Source organism: Curcuma longa, chromosome 7 (genome assembly GCF_044706935.1).
Source record: "Curcuma longa cultivar G26 ecotype Majalengka, Jawa Barat chromosome 7, ITB_CL_G26_1.1, whole genome shotgun sequence".
Lineage (NCBI taxonomy): Eukaryota > Viridiplantae > Streptophyta > Magnoliopsida > Zingiberales > Zingiberaceae > Curcuma > Curcuma longa.
Genome location: NC_133867.1, coordinates 3,467,845 through 3,490,627, shown reverse-complemented (window position 1 = coordinate 3,490,627; position 22,783 = coordinate 3,467,845). Strand labels below are relative to the sequence as shown.

General features: G+C 38.3%; 1 protein-coding gene and 1 pseudogene across 1 annotated transcript; one reads left to right on the top strand and one right to left on the bottom strand.

Annotated features, from left to right (window-relative positions):
• The first annotated feature begins 5,524 nt into the window (after positions 1–5,524).
• Positions 5,525–7,357, top strand: LOC141831938 (noroxomaritidine synthase-like). Its single transcript, XM_074719369.1, has one exon. The coding sequence runs from the start codon at positions 5,560–5,562 to the stop codon at positions 7,120–7,122; it is 1,563 nt and encodes a 520-aa protein (XP_074575470.1). The 5' UTR covers positions 5,525–5,559; the 3' UTR covers positions 7,123–7,357.
• A 13,700-nt stretch (positions 7,358–21,057) lies between these two features.
• The window catches only part of LOC141831816 (uncharacterized), a 6,875-nt pseudogene continuing 5,149 nt past the window's right edge, over positions 21,058–22,783 (bottom strand).

Genomic DNA, 22,783 nt, shown 5'->3' with positions numbered 1-22,783 from the left:
GAAGACATTGTGTTGTTCGTCGTCCTGCCGCATGAAGATCGGAGCTGCCGCCGCCTTGCCTACCTTCCCCTTGTCGCGAACACCCTTCGCCGCGATCGCCGCTGAAACAGGAAAGCAATGCAATCGAGCAGGACCACTATTCTCGCGAGATCAAAGCTGGAAGGTCTCTTTACCCTTGTGAGTAATCTCGATTTTACTTGGCGATGGATTTGATTGTTAGATTATTTTAATAATCTATTTTGTGGCTCATGTAAATTATAGTTATATTGACCTTATATTAAAGTGCTTAATGTGATGATTGTTAAGCATAAAAGAAATAAAGTTAATTGGGTTTTAATTCCCTCTCCTTAACCTTATAAAGTTATATAAATTAAAGTGGAAGAGGTGTGTGTGGAGAGGTATGTTTAAAGAGATGTGTTTAAAGAGGTGTGTTTAAAGAGACATGTCTCTTTAAACACATCTCTTCCTCACTATAAAAACACATTACCATACACTCTTGTGAGAACATCAACATATCAATCACTCTCTCCCTCTCCATCACTATATCATCAAAGAGAAAATCAAGGCAAAAGGTTTAAGGGGAGAAAAGCGGCATTCGACAAAGCAAAACATACATATACAATGGATCAAGGTTAGTATATTATGTATACTTTTCATTATAAAAGTAAAGGTTGAATAAACAATGTTATAATGGGATTAAGTATTGAAACATAAAGTAATCGTTTCTAGTTTTTAACATTGATTAGGCTCGTTATGCGATAAAATCATACGAGAGGAAAACTAAATTAGAAATTGTTTCTACTTTTTCAAAGGAAGATTGGAACCGATCCTCTTAGATCTCAATGTCCTTTTTGGCTTTGGCTTTGGCTTTAGGAGCTGTGATCCGAATTGGTTAAGTAAATGATTTTACAAAAGGAAAAAAAAGGTGTTTCATCTAGGATGTAATATGATTGCCAATATAACATTTGAGTGCTTATGAGGTGCCCTCAAGAATGATTGAATGATCAGAGGTGTGATATCTCTATTGAAGTTTGGATAGGTTAATATAAGATGGTTTAGTAATTCATTCAACAAAACTAAAGAACTAAGAAGAAAGATTGTTTAGAAATTAAAGTTTTAAAGTTAAGTGGAATTAAGATTCAATGTGTTAAATAGTTTTGGATGATAGGAAAAGAAGTGAGGGAATACATTATGATTAAGTAGGGCATGAGTTCCAATGGGTTAATTCGATCGAGTTGTATTAGGTTAAAGTCGGTTGAGATGTGAGATTCGGTTGGAGTTTACTTTGGCATAGAATTTAATATATTGTTGTACTTAGTAGTGTTGTATTTGTAAATTTCAGGACTTTGATTGGTACGGAGAGATTTTATTGCTACGATTCGTCAATCAAGTGGGTACCTTCTATCCTTGGACTTTTAATCTTCCTTGTGCATGAATAAATAAATATTAGATTGATATATATTTATATGTGTATACTTGTTTTAAAAAAGGGTTTAAATGATCTTTAAACTATTGAAACGAGGTTAAAATAATTAAATTATTAAAGGGTAAATAAGTGATTTATTTCCTGTTCACACATGAAGTTTATCTGGGGTAATTTAAATGGGAAAAGATGTTTTCAAAATTCAAATAGATATTCTGACTTACTCTGCCGTTGATACATATGTTTACATTACTTGATCTGTTGTATTCTTTTCTGTTAATATTTTATCCTGTTTATACTTAACCTTTACCTGTTGATACTTATCCTTTACATATCAACCTTACGATAATACTTGAATAAATGGATAAGCTTTAATTTGACTTGAGTCGGTCGTTTAGACCAATCAAGAAAATACATACTGAGAATGTAACAGTTATGATAATTGATGAAAAAGATAAAACGTGAAATGATAGAGATAAAAAGAAAAAGGATGAATATTAAAAGGTGTTAACTATGAGCCTAGTTTTATAACAGAGTACTGGACCGTACACCCGAGGAGTGGTGGCGTGATGTAGCCCTCGGTCCAGGGACCGTACACTTGGGTAGTGGTGGCGTGATGTAACCCTCGGTCCAGGGACCGTACACTTGGGTAGTGGTGGCGTGATGTAGCCCTCAGTCCCGAGCACTTAACCGCCCACATATTATTATGGTAGAGCAAAGGTCGCGGTTAGTGTTTATCTTATCTTCCACCGGTGAGGGCGCTTTAGCCCGTACATTAGATAACGTATGCGACAATAAATTATGAAGAGGTTATAGGTTGCTAACTTATATATGAGTTATTATTATTATTCTCTGATGATGTTGGCTCCTGATGGATAAAATGTTGACACTGATTTTAATCATGTTGAGATTAGATTGATGATGATATATATATCATGATTAAACTGATCATAATTGAGTTGAGATAATCTATAATTTGATTAAACAACAATGATTGAGATGATTTATCACAATTGATGATAATAAATGATAATCAAGTTGAGAAACGAAATTCCTACATAAAAATGTAATCTGATTCCAAACAATGATAATCGAAGATAATGGTATGTACATATGTATTTATATTATGTATACACGGAGAACTTTATGAAGAACTTACGGTTAAGATAATAACTTATGATCTACTCTGTTCCTTTGACTTCTTGAATAATATTAAATCCATGCACATCTTCTCTGATTACCCACTTATCCATTGGCTAACTGTCTATATTCTTTGACCTCTAGTTTTCAGGCATAGATTTGTGCACCTTGTTTATATTGAGACGATAGTAGATAAGGATAACGAAGCTTGGAGTTCTGCCGGACTGCCCCCATCTCACAGCAAGGTGAAGTTGGCTTTTCTTCGCGTGTTTTGGATTATTGATTTTTGGGTTTTATATGCTTGAGTTTGTGGTTTGAATTTTCGTTGTGTGCACTATCGAGGTGCTTTAGCGTCTTCGTTGTCGTATGTGGATTTAATGTAGTTGTGGTCGTGTGGGCCCTTATGTACTTGATGTAGCAAAATGTGTATGTTTGGTCGTGTGGGCCCTTGTATATGTATGTTGGATTGTAGAAGGCCGTGTGGACCTTTGTATTACTATGTATTCAGGAAAAGTTGAATTGTTACAGGGGAGATGCCGCCGAAATTTTTCGGGCGACCATCTCTCGGGCTGTAACAGCTATCTTCTTTATCGCAACATGCTCGCCCATCTCCGAATTCAAAGCCAAGCTATAACCCAATATAGGCAACAAGGATTCAGATAGGCAAACCCTGTAAAAGAGAAGAAAAAATATCTTTCCTGAAAAGCAGAATCGGGATCACATTCATGCAGATCAATTCAGATGTATCACCATCTCGAAGGGGAAAAACCAAGGGAGAGGGACACAACTCACCATACGATCCCATAGGCTCCCTTGCCGATGGCCATGATTGGGGGATTGTAGTTGGAGGTAACCTCGAAGATGTTTCCAAATACGTTGTACTGGATGAACTAACAGTCATGGCTGAGGGTCTCCTAGATGTTGTTGAGGCCACCCTACCTAGCGGGAGCAGCATCCAACTGAGGCGGAGAGGTTGCGCTTCTGCCTCTATCATCTCGGTGTTTGTCAACTGAGCTCCATCCTCCATCACGCTCCTTCACTATCCCTAGAGATTATTCTCGTTCCGATCTCCCCTTTCCCCTCGCCTGCTTTCACTCTCTAAGCCATGATATTTTTAACTTTTTAAGCCACAAAAAATCAATGGCCTAGGGTTTTAGCTGTAACGCCCGTAAATTTCCTCGTAGATTTTTTATAAAGTTTTCTAAAAAAAAAAACTTGAAATGGCCAAGGTTCAAACCTTGAACCTCTAAATAATAGTGATAAGGAAATGATAGTAATAGCCATTAGTCTCGTAGGGAATTTCTGTTATAAAATGGGGAAACATTATAATTATAAAAGTTAGACACGAAGAGATGCTCCATTAGTATAAAAAGGGGAAGTTAGAGAGAAAATTTAGGGTTTTGCCGTCATATTCTTTTGGGCAAAAACAGAAGAGGGTGGCCGGCCAAGAGAAGGGAGCAAGGGCCTTATTCGTATCTTCCTTCCTCTCTTCCTCTCCTTCCTCTTCTTCCTTGTGGTGGTCGGCCAAAAGAAGGAAACGAGGGTCTTATTTGTAAGATTCGGGCATACACAAAGGATTCTAAGTACGCAAGAGTTTCGAAGTCCTCAACCATAGGATTTTTCGTTAGTAAGTACAAGAAGAAAGATGTAAGTACTCCTCACCTGCAGTAAGGGTTGTTCTCGATGTTTTTCGTGCTATCGTAGAATTATTTATCTTGTCAAAATAATATGTAGAATGTTGAATGGTTATTTTTGTTTCACATGGTTATTTTCGCTTCACATATGAAACTCTAGTTTTATTTAAAAGTCCATATGCATGTGAAAAAAAAGTATTCTTTTATCATTCTAAGTCCTTTTTAAAGTTGATGAGAAGTTATAAGCAAGAGAAGACCAAGGTCTTGAAAGGATCCCTAATTCAAGAATTTGAGAAGCAAAACATATCAAGTATTTAAAGACATGCCAAGGCATTCTATTATATGAGTACTAAAGACAACAAGTTATATTACTTTGAAGAGGCTAGTACCCGACTTCCAAGGTTGTCGTAAAACAAATTCAGGTTACCAATTCCAAGGTCTTAGCCCTGGTAAGACCAAGTCTTTGCCCTCGTGGGACTGGTGGCTCGCTACCCCAATTTCTATTAGGGAGCGCGCTTTGGTACTATGCCTGGGCCCAAAAGAAGTTTGAATATTTATTTTAAAGTAAGTTATAAGTATAAGTAAGTTTTCAGTATTTATAAATTTATGAAGTATAAGTATAAGCAAGTTCAATGTTTACATGTTTCATAAGCATAAGTATAAGCAAGTTCAATGTTTACATGTTTCATAAGTATAAGTATAAGCAAGTTCAATGTTTACATATTTCATAAGCATAAGTATAAGCAAGTTTAATGTTTACATGTTTCATAAGTATAAGTATAAGCAAGTTCAATGTTTACATGTTTCATAAGTATAAGTATAAGCAAGTTCAATGTTTCATGAGTATAAGTATAAGCAAGTTCAATGTTAACATGTTTCATGAGTTTAAGTACAAGTCATTATGAATGTAGAAAGCATGTGATTTTCTTTTACAAGAGCATGAAAGTTTTAAAGAGATTACATGTGCACTTCTTTGTGTTTTTTGTGAGTTAGAAAGCACTTACTAAGCTATTTGCTTATAGTTGCATTTTTTCTCTTACTGCAGCTAAAGGAAAGGAAAAGTTAAGCTAAAGAAGAAGAAGGCAAGGGTGCGTGTTGGTGTGTGTGGCAGCGGAACCGTGGATAGATCTTGGAACTTATCAGTGTCAATTGTGTTAAAGTCTTTCGGTGTCATTTAGTTGCTTCTACATTTTATTTCTGCATGTTTAGAGTTGCATGTTTAGTCTCATGTTGAGTTCTCTCTAGTACTGATATTAAGAATTGTTTAACAGTTCACGTGTATTGCTTGATTAATGATTGTCTATCTATTGATCTATATAACAGTTCCAAAACCCACTTTCCTCCTTCAAATTAGCTCAAACCATGGCTGGTGGCAATGACGGTTGTTGGTTCTTCATGGCTCTCCTCCAAGTTTATCCCGAGTTCCTCATCTCCTTGCTCTGTCTTGCCCTCTTCTACTGTTACTACCGCTTCTTTTTCGGAACTCCGAGCACTGTCCCGGTGAACTGGCCGCTCGCCGGGATGTTTCCCGGTCTCCTTGTCAACTTCCACAGACTGCACAATTGGGGTAGCGAGCTCCTCCGGGAGACAGGGTGCACCTTCTCCTTCCGAGGTCCCTGGTTCCTCGACCTGAACTACATCGTCACCTGCGACCCTGCAAACCTGCAGCACATCTTCAACACCAATTTCCACAACTATCCCAAGGGCGACGAATTCGCCGACATCTTCGACATCCTCGGCGACGGCATCTTTATCTCCGACGGGGAGCGATGGAGGCGGCAACGCGCAAAGGCGCACGCCCTCGTCGGCCAGAGGAGCTTCCGGTCATTCGTCGCCGCGGCCAGCCGCGACAAGGTCGAGAAGGGGCTGCTCCCGCTCCTCGACGAGGTCGCGCGACGAGGGGCGGCCGTGGACTTGCAGGACGTGTTCCTGCGGCTGACCTTCGACATGACCGCCTACCTGGTCTTCGGCGTCGACCCCTGCTGCCTCTCCATAGACTTCCCGACGGTCCCCTTCGCGCGGGCCGTGGACGACGCCATGGAGACCGTGCTGCTCCGCTACACCGTGCCGCCGGCGTGGTGGAAGTGGATGAGACGGCACCGCGTCGGGGCGGCGGAGAGGAAGATGGCCGCGGCGTGGAAGGAAATAGATCGTTTCATAGCGGAATGCGTTGCGGAGAAGAGGAAGAACTCCAACCGAACCCAAACGAGCACCGATCTACTCTCGTCTTACATGAACGACTACGACCAACAAGGAACAGAAATCGACCACAAGTTCCTCCGCGACACGGCCGTCAACTATATGCTCGCCGGAAGGGACACCACCGGTGCAGCTCTCTCATGGTTCTTTTGGTCGCTGTCCAAGAATCCCACGGCAGAAGAGAAAATACTGGAGGAATTGAAGACCATATTAGCAGAACGATCGAGCTCGAGCTCGGGCTCGGCGGTGTTCGAGGAAGAGGAGCTGGGGAAGATGGTGTACCTCCACGCCGCGCTGTTGGAGGCGCTGAGGCTGTTCCCGCCGGTTCCCATCGAGCAAAAGGAGGCGGTCGGGCCCGATGTGCTGCCGAGCGGGCAAAAGGTGGAGCCGGGCGCCAAGATCTTGGTGTCGCTCTACGCGATCGGGCGGATGGACGGGGTGTGGGGGGAGGACTGCGGCGAGTTCCGGCCGGAGCGGTGGATCTCGGAGAAGGGGCGGCTGAGGCACGAGCCTTCCTACAAGTTCATGTCGTTCAATTCAGGGCCGCGGACGTGCCTGGGGAAGGAGGTGGCCTTCACGCAGATGAAGGCGGCGGCGGCGGCGGTGGTCTACAGGTTCCGTCTGGAGGCGGTGGAAGGGCATCCAGTGGAGCCGAAGCTGTCGATAATCCTCCACATGAAGAACGGATTCAAGGTCAGGATCAAGAGGAGATGCGCATCGCCATGAATGAAACGGACTGCGTCAGTGTGGCAATGCCAGTGGACTTTCATTTCATGCATCTCCGTTAATTTCCAGTTTAGTTAATAATTAAATAAGTGGATTAAGGGGCATAATCTTGCCTGCTTAATCTATTCCAATTGCTAATCATGTCCATGAGCTGAAGAATATGTTTCAGCCAGATTAAGGTCCAAACGAATCGAATCAAATCAAATAATATAAAATATTAATATTTGAATTCCAACTCGAAATATATATATATATATATATATATATTCAAATTCGATTCGAAACTTCGAAAATATCAATAATTTTGGCTCGAGTTTGATTCGAAATATGATTCAAATTTGAATTTGATTCAAATTATTCAAACTTTAATTCGAGCGGAATCAAACTTTAATTCGAAATATCTTAAATTATTCGAGTTCGATTCGAATTATTTGAATTTTAATTTGAGCTGAATCAAACTTTAGTTGTCTTAATTCGAACGGCTCGTGAATAGTCCAACACAATATTATAGATTCGAATTCGATTTGAAAAATTATCGAACATGTTCGAACTCAGCTCAAATTTGATAATTTTAAATGCAAATCAAATATTATTCGAACTAGTTCGAAAAACTCTTGAGTCGACTCGATTCCTTTGAACCTTTAGTCACAACCATTACCTCAGTTGAAGAATCTTTTATGAGTCCAATAGATAGCTATTCCAGGGCCCGCCTAGGAGCTCAATTTTTTTAATTATGCTTGTATTATTGATGGCATATGATAAAAGCACGAATTAAAAAAAATAAAAATAAATAAATAAGTATTTATATTCATACACATAAATCCATTAGCCCTCTATTACATGGTTAGGTAAATATTCAATTCAACTCCTAATCATGGCCCTCGCACGTCATCATCACTGATGGACACCTCTCCTACTGGCAACCACCAGCAAAACTGTCTTTCTCCTTGAGCTTCGATTTCAACTACTTTGTTGTTTGAATTATTAGTTCGTTCGATCGAATTCGAGGTGGATAAAATGCAACCCAATTAATTGTTTGATTTTGATTCAATTTTAAATTAGATGCTAATAAATTTTATGTAGGAGCTGGAATTTTGAGAAGTTGAGGTATAAATTTGAAAATCCTTAAATTTGGATACTACAAGCCCTAATTTTCTAAAATTAGGTTTGAAGATTAAAATTATGATTTGAATTAATTTCATTATGAATTGTTGAGTTATATATTCACTTTTATAATTTATAGATATAATAAAAGAACATTTAAAATACTTTCTAAATATCTGTATGGAGCTCCAAAGAGAAGAATGAAATAAAGGGAAGAGACATTAACTCAAAGTCAAGTCGATGATATTAATAAATATTTTATTAAAAGTAGTAAAATAGAAATAGAGAAATTAAGAGATAATTTAGTGATTTAAGAAAAAAGTCACTATGAAACTGAAGAATTGACTGAGGTTGCCAATTTAATTGAGTTGAATGAGAACTTAAAAAAAGACTCTGAACATGAAAAATTAACTTCGATTCTGAATTTAAAGGATCTTAAAAATTGAAATAACATCTATTAAAAACTGAGAGATTACTTAGTAGAAATTAGTCGAAAAAGAGTGGATGAATTTTTATTTCCCAAGGATAGTAATAACAGACATTTTGATTCATCGCATTATACACGAGTAAGGCAAATTGATAAATATTATATAGAAGATAGCTTGTATATTCTATTTCATTGGATAGAATATTTTACTTCTATTGCAAGTTGTTCAAGATTAAACAAATGATGAGTAGAATGGAAAATTTGGATAGTAATGGATATAAAGACTCGCGTAATATGCATAGAAGTCTTAAATATCATGAAGCTAGTAGAGACCATATGGATTGTATGATTGCTTGGGTTGAATTAGAAAAGAGGTTGAAAAAAATCAAACAATTGGTTACAGTATACAACTTCTTCAAATCAACAAAGAAAGACAATATTGAAGGTAAGTGTTAACAAGAATAATGTCCATTGTAAAAACTCTTGCCAAAAATACTTTGGCCTTTCGAGAAGATGATGAGAAATTTTATGTTGAGAATAATGGACTATTTTTTCAAATGATAGAAATGGTTGCTGAGTTTAATCTACTGATGGAGGAGCATGTTCAACATTGTGAAACAAGGAAATCTCAGTGTACATATTTTAGTCTTAAAATTCAAAATGAATTGATAGAGACTTTGACAAACAAAATGTAAAGGGCAATCATTGCAAAAGTTAAAATGCAAGATATTTTTCAGTAATACTTAATTGTACTCCATATGCGAGTCATCAAGAACAAATGTCTTTAGTGCTACGATGCTTGGATGATTCGATAGACATACCAAAAGTAGAAAATATTGGGTTAAGTTTTTGAAGGTGGATGACACATCAGGTCTTGGATTATCAAGCGAACTTTTGAATGTGTTAACTAGAGTTGGGCTTGACATTGATGACATAAGAGGATAGAGGTACAACAATGGGTCTAACATGAGTGGAAGATACAAAGGTGTACAAAAAAGATTGCTTGATATAAATCCTAGAGCTTTTTACACACCATGTGGTTGTCATAATCTTACTTTGGCCTTAGTTAGGGTTGTAAACAAGTCAAGTTGAGTCAAACTTTATGGTGTTCAAACTTGTGTGATAAGGTTGCCAAGTCAAGCCAAGCCGATCTTAAAATGAATCAAACTTTTGAAATGATTGTTCAAGCTTAGCTTGGTTTCTTTTTTTATAAGCTTGAGCTTGATTTAAGCTTGGTTCATTTAGATATTATCGAGCTCTCAATTTAAGCTTGTTTGATTATTTGAAACTTTTGCATTTTAAATTTGTTTGGTTGGTTATTGAGTTTTATAATACAAATTTATTTGTTAATTTTGAAACTTTCTTTCTTTATTTAGTATGTTGATAAGAATTTTATTGATGAATATGGTTTACAAATATTTTTCATGAACATTACTCACAAATATTATTCACGAACGTTGTTCACAAACATTATTCATGAACATTAACGAGCTGAACACATATGTATTCAAGCTGGTTTGTTTAGTTTAACAAATTGTTTGAGCTTGTTTATTTAATTGATCTTGTGTGTATTGAATGCACATAAATAAGCTTTTACCAATTTGAACACCAAGCTTATTCACGAACATTCAGTTCATTTACAGCCCTAGCCTTAGTGATATGGTGGAATGTTGTCCTAAAGCCAAGTCCTTCTTTGGAGTGGCGCAATGCATTTACACATTATTTTCTTCCTCTACAAAGAGATTTAAAAATTTTTAAAGATAAGTTGCCTAGTTTGACCATTAAGACATTGTAACATACCCATTGGGAAGGTCATGTTGACAGTGTAAAAGTCATAAAATAGCAAATTGTACATATAAGAGATATTTTACTTGACTTGGCTGAAGTTGCTAAAGATTTTAAAACAAAGAGTGATACTGAGAATTTAGCACTAGATAATCTTGAGAGTTTTGAGTTCTTGCTTAGAATGGTAATGTCATATAACTTGTTACGAGCAATAAATATTGTGAATAAGTTTATTCAATCTGATGATATGAATATTGATATTGCGATCAACCTCTTACAAGGACTTGATCAATTTCTTAATGAGTTTAGAGAAGAGGGGTTTGCTAGTGCCATGAATGAAGCTATACAAATGGCAAGTGAAATGGGAATTGAACCTAAATTTAGAGAAAAATGCATCATTCAAAGAAAGAAACAATTTGATGAAAGTGGCGATGATAATGTGACACAATCAAGTGAAGAATCTTTTAGAGTTGAATATTTTCTATTTATAATTGATCAAACTCGATCTTTTCTTCAAGTTCGATTTGAACAATTTAAACAATACCAAGAGATTTTTGAGTTTTTATTGAATTTGGAGAAGTTAAAGAGTAAGTCTTTAACTAGCTTGATGAAATCTTGTATGAAGCTTCAACAATTTTTCAGTCACAATGGATATTCAAACATTAATGGTGATGAGTTATGTTCGAAGTTGATGGTCATGAGATGCTATTTAACAAATGAAAAAAATACAATTAATATGTTACAATGTTTAGCAAAATTGAATGGTTTATTCTCAAATACTTACATTGCTTATAAAATTTTGTTAAGTATACCAATAACATTTGCATTAGTAGAATTTTTTTTTGAAGTTGACATTAATCAAAAATTATCTTCGATCAACAATGTCACAAGATAAACTAATGGGCTAGCAATGTTGTCGATTAAGAAAGAAATAGTCTGACAATTAGATTATCACATTTGATAAATATTTTTGCCTTTAAAATAGCTAGACGAGTAATGTTTATGTAATTATTTCAAATATTTATTAACTTTTTATTGATGTAATATTTTCTTTCTGGTTTATTTATGCAATTTAGTGTATTTGTTATTTATAAACTGAACTTTATAATTATTATCGTAATAAAATGGCTCACTTTTTATTATTCGCTTTAGGCCCCATTGAACACAGGTACGACTCTAAAAATATATGAAGAAGATCATATATTTATGAAATATTTTCATTGATACGAAGACTTTTGATTAAAGTCTAAAAATAAATCCATGAAACTTTAAACCCAAAGTGTACAATATTATATCATTGTAGAAATATATGAATTTCATTGCTTAATAAGTGGTATCAGAATCATAATCTAGATGGAGTCATATGAGGAACCTTTTAAAAAATAAATGAGATAGGGGAGGTCTGGACCACGAGAAATATGATAGGGGCTCTAGTAAAATCTATGTTAATTAAACTCTCGAGACATATAGTATTCCAGATATTTCACGTAAAATGTGCATCCAAACACAATAAAAAAGAATAGTCTCGATTGAAATATGATAGTCCTTGTATATGAGAAGAGAATTATTAGGATTACAATTAAGATTTCATATATATTAGAAATGCACGAAGATAATCATAATATGTGAATTTCATTACACAATAAATTTAAAATTCATTTCTCCATATTTATTCTTAGAAAAGTAAATAAAGAAAAAAAATGCATCGATTGATTGATTCATGCATGCGTAATTCGTCGGAGTAAACAAGGCGGTTGATGATGACTCATCGTCTACTTCGTTGGCGATTGGCATAGGCCAACAAACCTCCACGTACCTAGCGTCTGCGCGCATGTTCCGATTGTACTTTAGTGACGTCACGTAAGCAACGGGCATGGCTGTCCACGCCTCGACCATCCATCCGTTACCTGCATGTCATTGGCAGGTTGTGGCTGGACCCACCAGTCCTATTCAGCGTGACACGATCCTACCCGTTTTGGATGCCTTCCACTGTAGCTTTTATGCCCCACGTGGATAAATAAGGACAAATTAAATAATTTAGGGCTAAAAAATATTTTTAAAAGGAAAGGAAATTATGCTAAAGGTGAAGAAGAAGAAGAAGAATCATGAGTTTGCGCCTCATGGTGACACCGCGGGTTTGTGATTATTGCGATCGCAAATTCACCATCGAACGGTGATATATACCATGAGTTTATGATCGCCAATTTCACATAGTACATTGAGCGATCATAGTTTCCTTTGAAATTGATGCTCGAGTTCGCTCGGGGACAAATCTCAAAGGCAATTGTCCAACATATCTAAAAGGACCAATACCAACCTTCGCCATATCATGAAGTAGTAGAAAGAGCCAAAGTTAAAGATAAGCCTTATCTAACTCTCTAAGAAAATTAATAAGGAAAGTTATTCTTTTTTTAGAATGGATTAGAAGTGAATAGGAGGGAGTAATTTGTCGATATCATCCATCCGATCCCAAATAAACGACCGAGATCAATTTGATCAAATAATCTATATATTATCCCATTGAAAATAACATCATATATTGAACATTGAAAATGAGTAAATGCACAAATATCGTGCAAAATACACTAAGGAGATGGTTAAGTGCAATAATTTAATTAAAAACAATCAAAGTCTTTATCTCATTAAATAAAGTTGGTTATCTAGATTATTGTCTTAATTATAGCATTGGATTTGATCTTTTATTATATATTTATTTATATTTAAATAAATTTTATTTTATATTATCATTATTATAATAAAAATATGTGAAAAACGTTGTGATCAACAGTGGTTGAATGAAGCCAACGTTTGCATGTCGTTTCCTACCTTAACCACACAAGAGGAACAGTGAGATCCCACTCTCTATCCATCACCCGAATAGGACCCATTTGTGATTTGGCCACAACTCGACTTCTAATTATTCGCATTTGAACGACAAGGCAATCAAAATTAAGCCCATAACACAGTTGGGAGGTAGTGATAATGAAACACAAAAGAGGGACCCGACTTGTCGGCACAAGTCTCCACTCGATCGGTGAAGAGTCAAGACTCAAATTGCCATAAATGATCGATAGTTATTCGTTGCCAAATTTCGACGTACGATTGTTGTTTCAATTAATAGAAAGTTGTTAGATTCGGATATATGGTTTAAAAGTTTAAATTCATATAATGATATTGTTGGAGGGGTTCAATTTTGTTGCTTTATTTCTAAATAAAAATTATCACACCTTTGGGCCAAAGATAATAATGGTTCGAGAGATTTTGTCGATATAAATAAGAAGCTTCCCACGAAATATGAACCAAAATATCTGTGTGGGCACACCTCATGATCATGGCCAAACATATGTGATTCCACTTCGATCGATATGAATTATGTTTGTCAAGTAGAGTTTCTACTACATTTATTTCTCCTTGACTTGTCACCCCACTCACTAATTAATTCTCATACTCATGTTTGTCATGGTTTAACATTTTTCACAAACACATACAAAGTCTAAGAAACACACATAACACTTTGGCCTTTGGGTTTAGAGTTTACGGTTTAGGGTTTACCATCGTAGGCTTGATATTCTATAGCTTCCGAAGGGTTAGAAAAATCCTAGAGTCATTGTAGGAAGTCTATCGATTACATGGATTATCGTTTTCATGCATTCTACTTGGAATTGTAACACTAATAGCACATAAAATAGCATCATATCCAAAGATCACATAGTTCTCTCGAGCTATTAGTCATGCTACTACCGATAGATTATTCACAATCCCAACTACATCATGAACGAATGTAACATTATCTATTGCCCCCGGGGCATTGTTGAATTGGTTAGTGTGGAGCAAACTTGCTGAAGTGAGTAAGGATCGAATCTCGAAGAAACTGAAGCAATGCCCTTCTCCGTAATAGTCAACTACAGTTTCCCGATTTATCTCCTCACATATGGTCGTGAAACTGACCGTATGAGATTGCTGGAGTGGCTAATTCCACCTTTTGCTGAAGTAACATTATCTATTACCTTTGTACTAGGACAAATTCATTGGCTTTTGTTCGTCTTATCATGTGGTTATGTGGCTAACAACTCCACAATCGATTATAACTGATGGCTAAGATGTGATTTTGTTCACAACATGTCGCGGATTCGGCTTTCATGTATCGGTTTGGTCGATCAAACATGCCAATAACTCTGAGGCCCTGACTGAAAGTATTGACAGAATCAGTTGGTGAAACAATATTCCAACAAATCTGTTTATAAGCACTTGATATTGTACATGACTATCCATTGAAATCTTCTAAATTAAACTGAACAATAAACCCGGGCCAGTGTTGAAATACAATTTGACATGATAACAATCATCGCTGATCACCAATCAAACAGATCAACTTCTGAATGGATAGTCTTTTCTATCCAAATGCATCATCACATTACATCTTTCAGTTTAGTTTTCATCCACAATAATTCACTTTGTTTGAATCTTTCCCTTCTTGGATTTGATCTTGCTCTCCTGCATCCTCTTCTTTTTAGCTTCAGGTGTAATCCAAGTATAGTCGGGCGGAATCATAAATGGATCTTGTATATCTTCCACACGGCTACTAGGTCCTAAGATCATGGTGTTACTTTGGCGATAGGGTACCTTTATCCATCGAATCCATGAGCTCGATGTATTTTTTTCAGGGGACTTGCACATGGGACTAGAAGGAGGTGTCGAGAACTCTTCCAATGGCTGTAGCTCCTCAAATTTAGTGAAAGTAATCAGGACTCGAATAGTAGGAACAACTGGAATGGCAACCTGTAAACATATGTTATTATCAGACAACATAAAAGATGTTCTAGGCAAGGTTTACAGCCTGACTTTAAGTCTCAAACTTTATGAAATGGATCCTCATGCTGCAGAACAAAATTTTTTTTTCATATTGTCCAATAAATTGAATTAAATCTAAAAACAATTTTCTTCACAAAGTGGAAATCTTGGAGGTAGACCAGTACTCCTGGCAAAAAGGGCGCAACATTCTAAACAAGCAATAAGCAACCACAAGATAGGTTAAGAACTATTAGGTCAAGGGACGAGAATATCCTCAAAAAATTGCACAAAATTACACAATTGTCATGTGTTAATACTTTAGAAGATGCCACAGCATGCGACACCGAAACAAAATCTCTCAATGTATTAGTCTAATCATTTTTCTTATCTCAAATTTAAAGCTTTAATTAAGAAATATATACCAACTTTTAACACATCCCTTAATTCAGCAAGGTCATTTATGCTCATTATTAAAACCTATGAGCATTTACCACTGAAATCATGCCAATTACAGGTCCATCCCCAATTATAAATGTGCCAAGTAACATCATCTAGTATGCATGGTCAAAGGTGAAATAGATCAGTTATTAAGGATGAAGATGATTAAGAAAATCATTAAATAGAATTCTATGAATGGACCAAATGATTTTTAGGAAGGTATTCGAATGTAGTTATCAAACTTCATTATTGACCCAAAATACTCAAAACTCAAGATGACCAGTAGTTACATAGTTAAATTTATAAAGCTCTTTTCTGTTAGCTCACAACTCATTATATGAGACCAAACTATGATGTCATAATCTCCCCAATCAAGACTTGTCGCCCATAATGATCTAAAATCTAATACCAAGTCTAAAATTATCCCAGATTGGTGGCATGTGACGTCTAATAGTGACTCTACCCTCATACAAGCACCCCTTTCTAAACACCCCACTATGTCTAGGATAGGTCTACTTTGATATAAATTGTCACAATCGATATATATCAGTGAACTAACCCGTTAATTTGTTAGACACAACCACTGGCCTAAAATGCTTAAGCCCAAGTTAAATACTAGTTCACCTATTTAAGCTCATAAATTTCATTCATTAGTCACAACTCAATATTTGCAACTGAACTAGAATGTCATGATTTTCCCCAGATACGGTTGAATGTCCTTGTCAAAAACAAATGTACAACTCATAGTCAAAATCTTCTCTAATAGATGGTAGTGAGACCCAATGGTGTTTTTTTTCCATCACACAGACTCAATCCTTTTCATACATCCCACAAAGTTTAGGATTAGTTCATTCTCTAATACTAATCATCAAATATTCATATAGATAAGGGAATTGGTTCTGGGTCCACTCAAAATTTATTCTGGAGCTGATTTTATAATTTGTTGAGCCTACATTTAGATATAATTTTCATTTTTCATATTCAAATGTCACATATGACTTAGTTACAACAATGATTATTTTTATTTAGTTATGGCATTGTCTTATTTTTGTTCTTGCAATCATCATTATATGTGTAAATTTAGTTTGATCCGTTTGCAATATTGATTGTGATATCTATAATATTCTGTTGAAGCTTTTGTTGTTTGCCTCCAGTTTTCAAACTTATTTAACAATAGAGGACTAGAAGTTGTTTTTGGTATCTATCAAATGCTCACTCGAGAACACACTAACAATTTTTAAAACATGAGGTCTTTATTTGATAAGTGCCTTTCGTAAAGTATTAAATTTCTGTTGCTTGCTAACAAAGGTATCTTATTGTTGTATAAATATTCTGCTAAGTTTTCATTCATATTTCATGGCCAATTGTTTGTTATGCCGATAGATAATTGTGACATACTTCAGTTATTGTGATATAAATGGATTTTTGTACAAAAAGAATAAATTGCAAAGGATTTTGATGCCGTGAAAGCATAGGGAATATTTGCCCTTTTCTAATAATTTTAGAATATTTAATTAGTTAAAAGTATCATGTGGCTCAAGACAACCTTTCCTATAAAAGGGCAAGCCCATCAGGACACAACAATTTAGTGACATTAAAAGGCAGCAAAAATACAGCTTTCATTTGTTGCTTTATTTGATTATAAAAGATCAAAAGATTTTTTTTAATTTTTTTACAGTTTCCAGATTTAATAATTTCATCAATGTTTCTTCAAATCAAAGTGACAGAGCAAACAAATATGAATTATAGGACTCACTAAGGATTAAGGTGTCAGAGCATAAAGGCTTAGGTTAGATGTTTTGTAACATTTCCACTTTAGCAATTTGAAGTTTAGGAAAGTGACTTGAGTTAAACTAGAGTTCTAATTAGACCCTAAATTGGAAATAAATTGATTGTCGAGGATAAATGGAGTTATCTAGGTGTTGTTGAGAGATAGCCTAGAGTAGATTTGGTTGTGCCAATATTTGATTAATCTAGGGTATGATATAATTAAATCCTACATTAAAGATAATGAAGAGTTGAGTAATCAAGGTAATCCACATTTTAATATTATTATGCCTTACTTTGAACTATATAGTTAGTTGGTATTGAAGTTCAAATTGTAAATGGATTTGATAGTAGATTCCTAGGATGACCCGTCTATACCCGTGTCAAGCTAGGCATGGCTTTCATGCCCGAGTATCATAGTGTTGTATCATGCACGACTATGAAAGTTAGGCCAGCTTTGCATAGGCCCAAGGGGAATTGGGTTGCCTTTTGTTAGGATCCGGGAGATGGCTAGAGAGGGGGGGAGTGAATAGCCTCTCTTTTCAATCGATTTTTCTCCTACAATGAGTTAGTACGCAGCGGAAATAGAAAGAAATACAGCTAACAAAGCAGAGAAGAAACTAACACAAAGATGTACGAGGTTCGGGGATAACTTGCCCCTACTCCTCGGCGTGTCCGTAAGGTGGACGATTCCTTGATCTTCGGTAGATCACACCCCGGATGAATCCGGCTAGATAATGCTCCTTCTCGGTGGAGAGACCTCTCCACAACAAATCTCACAGATATGAATTAAGCACAGAGATAAGAAGGAGGTTGAGGCAGTTATCAGAACAATAACAACTTACAGCACCGCTGCCTCAACTCAATCACAACACCAACAGAAGATCAGAAGGTTCACCCGAGAGCAAGAACACCAACGCTTGCTTCACCTCAGGCGAGAACTCAAGCAAGAGCAATGAACGCAAGTAGAGAGTTCACAATTCACAGAATCACAGATTTCTTTCTGTCTCCAATCCTTGAATCGCTCTCCACTCCTCCATCCTCCTTTTATCCTTCTTTTCTTCTGCTCATGCAACCGTCACCTGCTGAACCATCTGAGCCCCTCTGAGCCCTCCTGCACACTGAGGTCATCCTCTCCTCCCATTGGCAGGTTAGTTCGGTGGCCGCCTGAACCATCTGAGCCCCACTGAGCCCTCCTGCACACTGAGGTCATCCTCTCCTCCCATTGGCAGGTTAGTTCGGTGGCCGCCTGAACCATCTGAGCCCCTCTGAGCCCTCCTGCACACTGAGATCATCCTCTCCTCCAATTGGCAGGTTAGTTCGGTGGTCGCCGGTTACCGTTTATCCAGAAAATGGATATCAGACAAACTGGCAGAATAGAAAGCCAACTCTGACTTTCTCTGTTCTTTCATTTGAATTCAAATATCTGCAAACTCATAGATTCATTAGTAATCACAGGAAATAGCAGCAGAAAGCACTAGAAAATAAAGATATTCGTTCTTCCCTATGCCCGAGAGAAATACTAAGGAACTTTCGATGACTTCTCCCATGTCCCGGGTATAATGCTTGCATGTCCCGGGTAAAACTGTTAGTGTGATTTTATATCTGTTCTGCTTTCCATATTGTCCCGAGTACTTTTTCAATGTCCCGGGCAACGTTCTCCTGCGTTCCCGGGAGAGACACTAGATGCCCGAGGACTTTTTCATGTCCAGGCGTTCCCTGGAAAAACATGCTTATTCTCATACATTCCCGGGCAAAAACACTAGGACTTGTCCCGGGAGAAACACTAAGACTTGTTCCCGGGCAAGAAACACTTATTCCAAGTAGTTTTTCCATGTCCCGGGCAACTTTCTTCTCACGTTCCCGGGAGAGACACACCCGAGGACTTTTCATGTCCAGGCATTCCCGGGCAAAAACTCTCATTCTTATACATTCCCGGGCAAGAAACACTAAGACTTGTCCCGAGCAAGAAGCTTGTTTCCAGAGCAAGAAGCTCTTATTCTAATGTATTCCCGGGCAAGAACCTTTTATTCTCATGCGTTCCCGGGAGAAACTCTATAACTTATCCCCGGGCAAGAAACTCTCAGTCTCATGAGTTCCCGAGCAACAGAACCTGTCCCGGGCAAGAAACACATGGTTTCCCGGGAGACAGAGCTTCTTAATCGATCAGGCAGATCGATTAATTAAGGCATGCTTAATCGATCAGGAGATCGATTAAGGCATGCTTAATCGATCAGTGGATCGATTAAATGTCGCTATTTGGTTTCCTCAGAAAAGTCTTTAATCGATCACGGAATCGATTAAGCTTATCCTTAATCGATTGACCAATCGATTATGATGGGTTCTGTGGGAAATCCAATTTCTCACAGAATGCTCTGTAATCTATCCGATGATCGACTAACCATCCTAGCCATGGCTTAATCGATTCATCCATCGATTATCTGATTACTTGGTCTATTTCACTCGAGTCAACCACATTGGACCATGTATTCAGAGAACACAATGATCCGGTCCGGAGACAAGCAACTAAGCCTTCTCCGACCATAGTCCGGTACAGAGAACGAGCTACCGAGCCCTCTCTGACCTAGTCCGGAGAACGAGCTACCGAGCCCTCTCCGACTTCATCTGGTCCAGAGAACGAGCTACCGAGCCCTCTCTGACCTAGTCCGGAGAACGAGCTACCGAGCCCTCTCCGACTTCATCTGGTCCAGAGAACGAGCTACCGAGCCCTCTCTGACCTAGTCCGGAGAACGAGCTACCGAGCCCTCTCCGACTTCATCTGGTCCAGAGAACGAGCTACCGAGCCCTCTCTGACCTAGTCCGGAGAACGAGCTACCGAGCCCTCTCCGACTTCATCTGGTCCAGAGAACGAGCTACCGAGCCCTCTCTGACCTAGTCCGGAGAACGAGCTACCGAGCCCTCTCCGACTTCATCTGGTCCAGAGAACGAGCTACCGAGCCCTCTCTGACCTAGTCCGGAGAACGAGCTACCGAGCCCTCTCCGACTTCATCTGTCATTGGTCAATCTGAATATATTGAACTTAATTCTTATTCCTAAAATGAACTTAAATCTGTGTCAACATCAAAACAACAATCAGGACAAACTGCATCAACAATCTCTCCCTTTTTGTTGTTTGACAACACGATTTAAGTTTAGGTCGGAATATCGGAATGCTTCAACAATCCTCCCTTTCATATATGTAAGTAAGGAGATCAAGATCCTCCCCCTACAACAATTAAGTTCATTATCTTTGGAGAATAATAGTTAAGTTCAGTAACCATCCTCTCCCTAATTCCTAAACTTAAGTCCATCCTCTCCCCCTTTGTCAAACACCGAAAAGGGTGTAGACTGGTCATCAAATCACACCAACTCCCCCTTAATCCAAGCGTCTCTCCCCCTTAACGCATATTAACGAAAAGTAGTAAACACGAGAAACAGACACAACATAAGGAAGAAATAAGCATTAAAATATGGCATGAAAATTTATAAAGCAAAATATGTGAAACATATAAGACAATCATACAGAAAATATCCAAACATAACATAGTAGAAAGCTACATAGTCAAGAGCAGTGAAAATAGTCAAAGTCACATGCATCATACAAGTCAACAGACAAAGCATCATCAATCAGGATAATATGTAAACTCTATCATGCCGGTACTAGGATCCGTCGGAGGCATGTCAGAGGTAGGTAATGGAGCGTCAACTGTAGGAGCACTGGAGGAGGGCTGCGGAGGTGGATGACCGCTCATCCAAGCCTGCATCATGTCGTACATGCCGGTCATCTGGCCTCTGATCTCCGTGAAGCCGGAGTCCATCCGTGCCCCGAGCTCCGAAAATCCTGTGTCAATCCGCACTCCAAGCTCGGTGAATCGCGCCTCCAGTGCCTCTATCTGAACCTGGTAGTCTGGCTCCGCCACGTAGTCCGGATCATCCTCATCCTCAGCACCAACTGCTCCCTCATCATCGGCTGGATCCTCAACATCCATAGCAACTGGCGCAGCAGCCGGTAGTGGAAGTGTCCCTGGTGCTCTCCCATCTACCCATCTCACCTCCCCGAACCGTGTAGTGATCTTGGACTTCGAGAAGGCTCGAACTCCAAGTCTAGAATACTTCTTGGTCATCTTTTCGACCTTGCCCCTAGTCACATTGATACCCAAGGACTCTAACCACCCGGTGAGAATGTTGCCGTAAGGCATGTGCACTTTGCCGTTCACCGGCGAGGTATGATGGATAATAGAAGCAAAGATGTTAGCGGCGATGTCAACATCAAGCCGCTGAAGTAGAGCATAGACCATAAACAGATGGGGAGGTCGAATGACAGCTAAAGCTCTAGAGGTGATGGGAAGAATACAGTTGACAACGATCTTAAACAAAATATAGTCAACTGCAGACATCCTAAGAGCTCGAAAGGCGGTGATACCGCCATCCGGTCCATCAGGACGGGGACGATGGAGAAGCTGCTGATGCATCAGATCAATGGTGACCTGATCAAACGGAGGAGGGAGGACCTCGGGTAATACCGGAAAGCAGACAAAATCAGACTGAGCTGGTCGACAAGCAAGGTAGTCAGACAGAATCCTATAGCTGAAATCAATATTGGTCTTGGCTACCCGAGTTCTATAATTGATCCATCAGTAGTGTGAAGATTGTTATAGAATTCGGCGAGATGATCAAGATTGACCGCACGCTCACAGTACACTACAGATGACAATTGATAGTGCTCTATAAGCTGATAGATAGAAAAATAATAATCATGCACAAATTGTCTATCCACTGCACGTGGAGGAATGAGTTGAAAGGAAGATCTAGCAAAAGCTTCCTGAAGAGCAGCATTAGGGAAACCTAGAGTCAGTGGGTGGCTGAGGTCTAGATGTAGGTTGTGAAGGTGGTGGTGGAGATCGGGAGGTGCCCTCACCAGAAGGGTTTCCCTTAGACTTCTTCCTATGATCATAGACATGACATAATATGAACACAAGGCAACCGAAGAACGGGCAAAAGCAAAAATAAAGCCACGGCAGGGAACATGGAGGAGACGAAAACACCATCATAACCAACATTAGTGTAACTAAACAAGCTTCTGTATAATAGTGATGAAATGAAGGAGAAAGGATAAGGAAGATTACCTCGGTGCCATTTGTTTGCCGACGATGTTCAAGGAACCGTAGGAAGAGGGGAAGGATCACAACCGACTAGAGTGGAAGCTCGGTTGGGGTTAGGGTTTGAGGTTGGGTTTAGGGTTTGAAGGTGGGTTTTGAACGGGGAAAGTATTAAAAATGGGTGGGTGAATCGATCACCAACCCGATTTATTGCCCACGGACAAGTGGTAATCGATCAACTGATCGATTA